The sequence below is a fragment of the Branchiostoma belcheri genome, unplaced genomic scaffold, assembly GCF_001625305.1.
Source record: "Branchiostoma belcheri isolate BF01 breed outbred unplaced genomic scaffold, Haploidv18h27 scaffold114, whole genome shotgun sequence".
Taxonomy (NCBI): domain Eukaryota; kingdom Metazoa; phylum Chordata; class Leptocardii; order Amphioxiformes; family Branchiostomatidae; genus Branchiostoma; species Branchiostoma belcheri.
In genome coordinates, this window is record NW_017802536.1 from 897242 (window position 1) to 907092 (window position 9851).

The 9851-nt window shown below is 40.0% G+C and overlaps 2 protein-coding genes across 2 annotated transcripts in view; both read left to right on the forward strand.

The window, feature by feature from the left end:
- LOC109462253 overlaps positions 1-1314 on the forward strand; it is a 6634-nt gene extending 5320 nt beyond the window's left edge. Inside the window, exon 6 of the mRNA XM_019758784.1 lies at positions 1168-1314. Coding sequence (XP_019614343.1) covers positions 1168-1314 — 147 coding nt within the window. The remainder of the gene's footprint in view (positions 1-1167) is intronic.
- A 1044-nt stretch (positions 1315-2358) lies between these two features.
- Positions 2359-9851, forward strand: part of LOC109462254 — a 23255-nt gene continuing 15762 nt past the window's right edge. Inside the window, exons 1-4 of the mRNA XM_019758785.1 lie at positions 2359-2485; positions 4000-4626; positions 4741-4938; positions 8982-9095. Coding sequence (XP_019614344.1) covers positions 2359-2485; positions 4000-4626; positions 4741-4938; positions 8982-9095 — 1066 coding nt within the window. The remainder of the gene's footprint in view (positions 2486-3999; positions 4627-4740; positions 4939-8981; positions 9096-9851) is intronic.

Consider the following 9851-nt stretch of genomic DNA (forward strand, 5'->3'; position numbering starts at 1 on the left):
GTTATAGGTTTTATGCCTTGTTAGGCTATTTGCAATGAAAATGTCACAATTGACAGAACAATCGACCAGTGTGTAATGTTGAGATCTGAGAATCACACAAATTAGAAACACTAGATATATGGATTCCTTTGTTAATTATAATACACATCCAGCACGGTTCCCAGACAGCCCAGGTATCACTTCACCTGGTCCACCGGCACCCCTCTTGCAATGTTTTCACACTGGGCAGGGTCAGGGCAATTATCAAACAATAGGAAAAATCTGGAAAATTAAGGGTCAAAGGTTGTATCTATGTGTTGCTAAGGCGGCCGACGCCCAAACTGCTGGGGGGTCGTAAAATGGTCTTAACTCTACTGAGCATGACCAACTGTTAAGAGAGACACCTACCATCTCTTGATAAAACTGCGGTCTCCAGGGTTTTTTTTGTGACGGTGAGCTCACTACCGTAATTGTGTGTGTTTGTGAAAAAAACGGGAAACATAGTATTCGGAGCTTGCGAAGAAGAGAACGTTATCTTCCTTCATGACCTCCATAAAGAGTTTTGTAGGCCGATTTGAGGCCCCTATATAGAAATACAGATTAAAAGCGGTAGAGTAAAAATAATACGTAATTAAAATTAAACGGGCATTGGGCATTAGTTTTTTTTCAAAATCTACATATGGCATACAGATAGTAGCAATCGTGCTATTCGCCAGCTAAAAACAGACGTGTACACAATATATACATTATTTAAACATTAAAGTTACAATCGAATGCCCCGAACATAGCAATTCATTACAGAATCTTCTGTTGCGTATTCATCAGTTTCAGCTATTGACTAGACTAATCGGCGCAACAAATTATTGCGATGATTGTCTACTGACCCAATGGGATCAAATTAGTCTACACTCATATTTATGTGTAAACGAGTACAATAAAACCATAGTAGCCTGTAACAAATCACAAAAAATCATAAACAGATTTTTATTCGGTCCGTACGGTTTTAGGAGCTCCAACGTTACTGGTGATACTGTCAGTGCGCATGAACATCACTGCTTTGACTCCGTCATACGATGGGTGATATGGACGATACAGTTGTAAATCCGACTCAAATCTGCGATTCTTCTATGTCTATATCAAGCCCTGTGAACCAAAAGGACATTCAACACTTGAACTCAACCATTCCAGAAGAGCGGAAAGACACGTCGCCCGGGGATGTTAAAGAGTCGCTACAGGATGCTCTTAGCGGCGCTTCGGCTGAACACTCTGCCCAGGATCATGTACCTGGTCACAGCACTGACGACGGGGCAGAGCGTCCATCGCTACCGACTGTAGGCCCGTCTCATACAAACATCGGGAAAACTGACCAGAATCAAGCTTTTCACTCTGAAAAGCCTTCGTTACCGGAAACGTGTACATCGGATACACACGGTGACCCTGTTAAACAAAATCAAGCACTCTGTGCTGATAATTCACAGGAAAAGGCAGAACAACAGTCGTCAACTGAAATCTACGATGCCGAAGGTTATAACGAAAATAACGTAGAACAATACCAGGTAAGGGATACCTGTGTTAAAGAAGTATCATCTAGTGCCTACCAATGCAGTGAAGATGTAGACGGGGCAAGCATAGACAATGATTGTTCAAAAAGAGGAGCGGAAGGCTTGGACCAGCCTGTCGCCAAGCAATTAGAGGATGCCGAAAACTCTTATCAGAATGAATTTGAATTAGAGGAGGAAGTCACTGCAGACGATAGTTGTATCCGTCCGTATGCAGTCGCGCACAAACCGGACAGCAAAACAAACTGTGAAGAAGACGATATGTTTGACGTCCAACCCTACGCCGTTGCTAACGATGAACAGGATATAAATTATGACGAACAGCAACCGACGACTGGCCAGTCTGCTGATTGTTCTCATGGCGAATGGAGGGGACCCAACACCAGTTTAGCCGGTACGTTCGTGACAGTTACAACATTATAGGAAATTTTAATAGACTTGTCAACCTTTAATATGTAAACAATAAATCAATCATGCCAAATTCCAATCATGAAAATATTATTTATCTATGGCTGAGACATCGTTGATACGTATCGTTTTAACTTTACAATTTCTTGTTAAGGACATTGTCGATTTTTCATTTTTGAGTTGTATGTTTTTATTCGTAGTTTACGTCATTCATCCTCTGTGAAAGGCATTAGCCCGTATAGCTACAGAGGGCGATTAAGAATATAGTTTTAGCATATCATTTATTAATGATATGCATCTTCATTGCATGTTCTTGCCCAGATGAGTATTCATAGTGTTTAATAGCTTAATTCAAAAGGTACTTCGAGTCAAAAGTAGCATTGCTAAACATTGGGGAACCTCTGTCCTAATAATGCCGACTGCAGAGTCTGTTGCCGGTAAGACGGACGGTCTACTTCGGAACCCCATGTACATCGGGAACGTGTTACACCAAAACCCCATGTACGCTCCAAATGCTGCACAGCCAAGGGCAGATGGAGGTAAGATGCCACAAATTTACCAAAATAACCACATTGTTACCCTATGATGCGTCAACAAAATTTATCTCATCAGTTTCACTTGCTTTAACACAAATACAAGCTTCTAGTCCGAACTAATATTTAACACAGCTACATAACTACCTTTGTTATCTCCGGCAACATGGTGCTTATTGGAAGGGGATCGGAAGAAGCATATATATAATTATATATAATGCAGATAACCATAATAGAAGTTTGGAACCACTAGTCTTAGGCCGTTCACTTTCCCTGAGGAATCTTCTAGGATTTATTCCTCATACCGTCCATTTTTGGTCATTTCTATTTAAAAATTACCAGCATAAAATGTCCATAGAGACCAATGGTATGCAGTTGCCCTTATGGTAATGTTTGAATTCTGTTTTTCTCTTTATTGCTGCTTTCCAGATCATAGTTGTGTGGTGTCTCAATCTTGCCTGGTGAATGTCATTACCAAAGGCTTGGTCGTGGCGACGCTAGCGGTCATAACAGCTCTTATCATCTCAATCTACGTCCCACATAAGCAGAACAGTTACATGCAAACGGTACGTTTTCTTTTACGTTAAAATTCCAGTCAACATTCAAATCACCAGTACACCTTTTGCTATTTAAAGATATAGGAAACTAATATTTTGGAGCCAGAACAATTTTTTTATTACATTTAACGTGTTTACTTCTGTAGGTATTAATTACTGAAGACTATTTTGTTCTTTTCCATACTCAGACTTGGATGAACCCAACTTTTGAAGTCAAAACTCCAACTTACGTAATCCAGTATATAAACTACACATCGCCTCCACAACCAGATTTCAAAGGTGATTCTTCGTTAGGTTAACCTCACTTGGCTAGTTGGTCAAATTAGCTTCAGTATAAAATCTTTGTTAACAGTGAAACTACCAGATAGATTCAGGCATAATATCTAAGCATTGCCTTTATCAAGATCTCTCACTGAGTATTATAAATAACCATGAATGAATACATCGTGATTTAAAACCATAACTTTCCCGGTCATATACGTGACTTACAAATCACAACAATCATTATGTTACATGTTTTATTAGACATTTTACTGCTCAGACGAGATGTAATATGGCAAGAAATGCATTTTTCAAATTTAAATGTTTTGAATTTGTAATGTGTAGTATAAATATTCTTTTGATACGTCTCTCCTCCTCCAGGGGTCTCCAGCTCATAACTTCGACATAAATACAAAACTCACAGATGTTCATTGTCCAATCAAAAAGACTCTGTCCTTCTTCCAGCGGAGCCACAACAAACATTTGATTGCTGTACAGTTATAAAATTGATTATAAAAATTGCAGGTGTGATTTATTAGATAGAGATGTTATCTGTGTATATATCTTGTTCTAACTATTTATTGTCATATATGTCTAGGTATGTGTTAGGTGTGCACGCTATCAGCATACTTGCTGCCTAGTGCACACTTTGTATTTTCTAGTTACAATTGTAAATAAATAAATACGTTCTTTTCAATTCAGAGAACGAAAACAAAGACCTTCAACAAAAGACGATCGTCTTTCGACTGAAATGTGAAGAATCTTCCGATTGTTCCGAGGTAAGCTCTGTCGCCGTGTCGCCCTGCAACGAAATATTCCTAGCTGACACCTACAACAGGCAGGTTCAAGTCTTCAGCATGAAGGGCGTCTACCTCCGCCGTTTCCCCACCGTGACGTCAGGGGAAAACTCCGAGACATTGAAACCCCATGACATCTCCATCGACGGGACGGGACATGTGTGGGTAGTTGGGAATGCGGACAGAATGTCAGGGTTTATTGTTCGATACACTAAACTTGGAAGTCACCTAATAACACTCCGCGCAACGTTCAGCAATAATTCTTTCTCCGGCATGACTGTGGACACACTTCGTAATCTTGTCGTAGCGACAGAGTACTGGTGGGGTTATGGGGAAGTCAAGCTTCTGCATTTCAATGGTACTGTTGAGCACAAGTTTCGGGTGCAGCAAGGTTCGGGGTACCCCGGGTTGGTCGCTCTGGGACGGGAGGGGAACATGTTTGTGTCCGACAGTATGGGAGATGCACGTGTCCATGTCTATAACAACAGGAGTCAGTACCTTTACAGCTTTGGGTGTGACGACATCGATGAGGGTCAGGCAGAATTTGGCCTGGGTTCAACAGAAATCGGCATGGGTCAGGCAGGAATAGGCGAGGATCAGACAGTAATCGTCATGGGTAAGACAGAAATCGGAGAAGGTATAACAGAAACCGACGACAATGAGGCAGACGAAGTCATGGGAATCTGTACAGACGGTTCAGGAAACGTTCTGCTGGTCCGGTCAGGCGGGGCGGTAGACATGTTTACAGAAGACGGGCGGTACGTGCGCCGCGTTGTTCCCAGTAGAGCTGGCGGCGTGGCAGTAGCCCCCGGCGGACAGCTGGTAGTGACTGATTTTGACACCAGTAATATCACAATATTCTATCAGTACTGAGTGCTGATACATTTGGATATATTAATAATACTACACATAGTACTGTTGTGACACCTAGTCTACCTTGAGTAGTTTATTGGCACGTTTTCACTCGTGCTGGTCTCGGCACCATGTAGACCTGTATCATTATCTACATTAGGCCACACCAATCTAATTTGTTGGTTTTCGGAGTTTTTTCTTGAAAAATATGACGCGACAGGGCGGAAAAAAAGCTCTTAAGTCTGATGGTTAAGCCAGGGCTGGAAGGATGGGCCCGGGGCTCTCGTGAACATGACAAATGTATACAGAAAATCAATAAAAGACAATACACATTGTATATGTTAGTACATACTGCTATGTATATAGTCTTCTTTTTTTTCCATTCACATAGAAAAAGGATACAGGACATGGTGATGCCTCACTCAAGTGGAAAGCACTTATGTTGACGGCACCACTAAATAAATACATATAATAAAGAAAAGAAACAATCGCAACTTTAAGACAGGCAAAAAACAGTAATTACAAGAAATTCAAGAGCGCAGGTCCGGTTCCCCACCCAATGATAAATGATGGCAAAGAGGACACAGTACATAAATAACAATAAATATAGCTCTTTTCAAAGCTTATTGGATTTTTTATCAAGTGGTATCAATAAATATACTTTTCATAATTCATTTTATCAACGTATAATGGCAATAGTACTTACATGTAGAATATCATCATTAATCATGGTGTTGGTCATCAACAATCCCGGATTGTAACTGTTATATTTACTAAAAAAATAACAAAAGTCCGAAACAGAAGTTTTCATCTTCTATTCATTTAAGTAAAAAAAACCTAAGTGGTGACGAAGTGCACTTTCAGTACATGTTTATGTAGACTGTTGCAACTTCTGACAAGAAATCATATGCAAAATCAAAAACAAGGTGTACAGAAGGATATATTGACCAGGATTACTTTTCTGATGGCTAAAATACTTCAGACTAATTTCGGGTTCGCCATTAATATAGTTCATCAAGGCAAACCCCGTAATGCAGACATTCTGTGGAGATTCAAGAATTTCAACGCAAGTGTAACCCAAAGTCAGACAACATCACAAACAGTGGCTTTCTCCATTGTCATTTTCTCGCTTCTTGAAGCCTACACTCCTAAATTCACTTCGAAGGAATTCTAGCGAACTTCCTTAACGGCGGAAAGCTTTCATGTCTTGAAAGACTGCAGAAAAAAAGCCCTTCTATTGGTTCCCATACATTACATTACCAACTGTTAAGAGAGACACCTACCATCTCTTGATAAAACTGCGGTCTCCAGGTTTTTCTTGTGACGGTGAGCTCACTACCCTAAATGTGTGTGTTTGTCTGTGACGGGAAACATAGTTTTCTTCGGAACTTGCGTTATCTTCCTTGATGACCTCAATAAAGAGTTTTGTAGGCCGATTTGAGGCCCCTATATAGAAATACAGATAAAAAGCGGTAGAGTAAAAAAAAAATAACGTAATTGAAATTAAACGGGCATTGGGCATAGTTTTTTTTTCAAAATCTACATATGGCATACAGATAGTAGCAATCGTGCTATTCGCCAGCTAAAATATTTACAGACGTGTACACAATATATCCATTATTTAAACATTAAAGTTACAATCGATTGCCCCGAACATAGCAATTAATTACAGAATCTTCTGTTGCGTATTCATCAGTTTCCCGCTATTGACTAGACTAATCAGCATTTAATCGGCACGACAAATTATTGCGATGATTGTCTACTGACCCAATGGGATCAAATTAGTCTCCACTCATATTTATGTATAAACGGGTACAATAAAACCACAGCAGCCTGTAACAAATCACAAAAATCAAACAGATTTTTATTCGGTCCGTAGGGTTTTAGGAGGTCCAACGTTACTTGTGATACCGTCAGTGCCCATGAACATCACTGCATTGACTCTGTTATATGATATGGACGATACAGTTGCAAATCCAACTCAAATCTGCGATTCTTCTATGTCTACAACAAGCCCTGTGAACCAACAGGACATACAGCAACACTGGAACTTAACCACCTCAGAAGAGCGAAAAGACACGTCGCCCGGGGATGTGAAAGAGTCGCTACAGGACGCTCTTAGCGGCGCTTCGGCTGAACACTCTGTCCAGGACCATGTACCTGGTCACAGCACTGACGACGGGACAGAGCGTCCATCGCTACCGACTGTCTGCCCGTCTGATAAAAACATCGGGAAAAGTGACCAGAATCAGGCTTTTTACTCAGAAACGCCTTCGTCACCGGAAACGTGTACATCGGACACACACGTTGACGATGTTAAACAACATCAAGTACTCCGTGCTGATAATTCACTGGAAAAGGCAGAACAACAGTCGTCAAATGACATGTACGATGCCAAAGGTTATAACGAAAATAACGAAGGACAATACCAACTAAGGGATACCTGTGTTGAAGAAGTATCTGCCACTGCCTATCAATGCAGTGAGGATGTCGACGAGGCAAGCATAGGCATTGATCGTTCAAAAAAAGGAGCGGGGGGCTTAGACCAGCCTGTCGCCAAGCAATTAGAGGATGCTGAAAACTCTTATCAGAATGAATTTGAATTGGAGGAGGACGTCACTGCAGACGATAGTTGTATCCGTCCGTACGCAGTCGCGCACCAACCGGACAGCAAAACAAACGATGAAGAAGACGATACCTTTGACGTCCAGCCCTACGCCGTTGCTTACGATGAACAGGATATAAATTATGACGAACAACAACGGACTGGCCAGTCTGCTGATTGTTCTCATGGCGAATGGGGAGGACCCAACACTAGTTTAGGTACGTTTGTGACAGTTACAACGTTATAGAAACCATTTATAAATCATTTGTCCGTCCCTGTCTTGAGTATGTAGATGTGATCTGGCATGGCTGTACTGCTGAAGACTCCGCTCTTGTTGAAAAGAATCCAATATGAATGTTCTCTTATCGTCTCAGGAGCAGTTAAACTTAAAGGCTCTTCTTACTTATCTGTTTGTCAAGAACTGAGTTGGGAGTCTCTTTCTAGCAGACGGTATTTTCATCGCTTATTTTTATTTCATAAAATAGTCAATGGCCTAACACGGATATATCTTTTTGACTTAATCCCCCCTGAAATTTCTCAAACTACTCTGTACAATTTAAGAAATAGTAACGACTTTCGACTTTCGTTACAAGTTACTAATAGGTTTAGTAGATCTTTTATACCCTATTGTTTTGAAGTTCGTTCTTTACAATACTCCTTGTTCCGGAAACACCTTATTAGATTAGTACGCCCCCTTTGTCCCCCACATTACAATTGTGGCCCGCGTTACACCTGCGCCCTTCTTGTTCGGCTCCGCATCGGCACCTGTGCTCTCAATCACAGTTTGTTTACCCGAGGACTCTCTACCAGTGCCTCTTGTAGATGCGGGTGTCGTTGCGAATCTGTCATGCACTTCATGCTACATTGTCCTTTATACAACCACAAGAGATCGGAACTTTTTGGCAATCTTGCAGATTTACTTGGTCATCTTATCAACCTTAATAATATGTCAGATAATGCTAAATTACACTTTATTCTTAGAGGCTCCTCAATGTTGTCCTCTATGTACAACTTTAAAACGATGCAACTCACTCAGGTTTACATTGGAGATACCAAGCGCTTCTAGCTAGCTAGAATTTCAATAGACTTGTCAACCTATGATATATAAACAAAAAATCTATCATGCCAAATTCCAATCATGAAAATATTACTTATGTATGGCTTGGACATAGTTGATTTTTATCGTTTTAACACTACAATTTCTTATTGAGGACATTGTCGATGCTTTATAATTGAGTTTGTTTTTATTCATAGTTTACGTCATCCTTTGTTAAAGCCATACAGCTACAGAGGGCTATTTTAGAATATAGTTTTAGCATATTTGTTATTAATATCCATAGTTTTTAACAGCTTAAGTTAAAAGGTACTTCCAGTCAAAAATAACATTGCTGAACATTGGGCAACCTCTGTCCAAATAATATCGACTGCAGAGTCTGTTGCCGGTAAGACGGACGGTCTACTTCGGAACCCTATGTACATCGGGAACGTGTTACACCAAAACCCCATGTACGCTCCAAATACTGCACAGCCAAGGGCAGATGGAGGTAAGATGCCGCAAATTTACCAAAATTACCACATTGTTACCCTATGTTGCGTCAACAAAATTTACCTCATCAGTATGTTTCACTTGCTTTAACACAAATACAAGCTTCTAGTCCGATATGATATTTAACACAGATAAATAACTGTCTTTATTATCTCCGGCAACATGGTGATAATTGGTAGCTTTTCGAAAAGGGGATTGGAAGGAGCAAATGGTATAATGCAGATAACTATAATTATAGAAGTTTGGAACTTCACTAGTCTTAGGGCCGTTCACTTTCCCTGAGGAATATTTAGGTTTTATTCCTCCTACCGTCCATTTTTGGTCATTTTTTACCATTTACTTAGCGAAAATGGTAATACCAGAACAAAAATTCATTCCATCCAAGACAGACATTGCAAGACCATGTTAGAACATTTATCCATGCCTTGGAAGTTTGTATACTTTCTATTGCGGTTTCTAATTTCAAAATCATGGTTATAATAATGTTGCATAACAAAGCTGCTGACAAAACAAACTTAATTTGTCTTAAATAATAACTGATTTTATTATTTGCCAAAAATGTTGATAAAAACATGTTTATAATCACAGTAATCAAGGATTTTAATAAACTGCATAAATTATGTCAATGAGCATTGGCAGTGTGGCTTAGTCTAGATTTTCAGCTTTCCATATCTCGGTTCAAACTTGACCAATTTTAATTTTGTTTCCACAAAGGGGAAGCTTATAAAATGGAGATCGCACCACAGTAGTCACG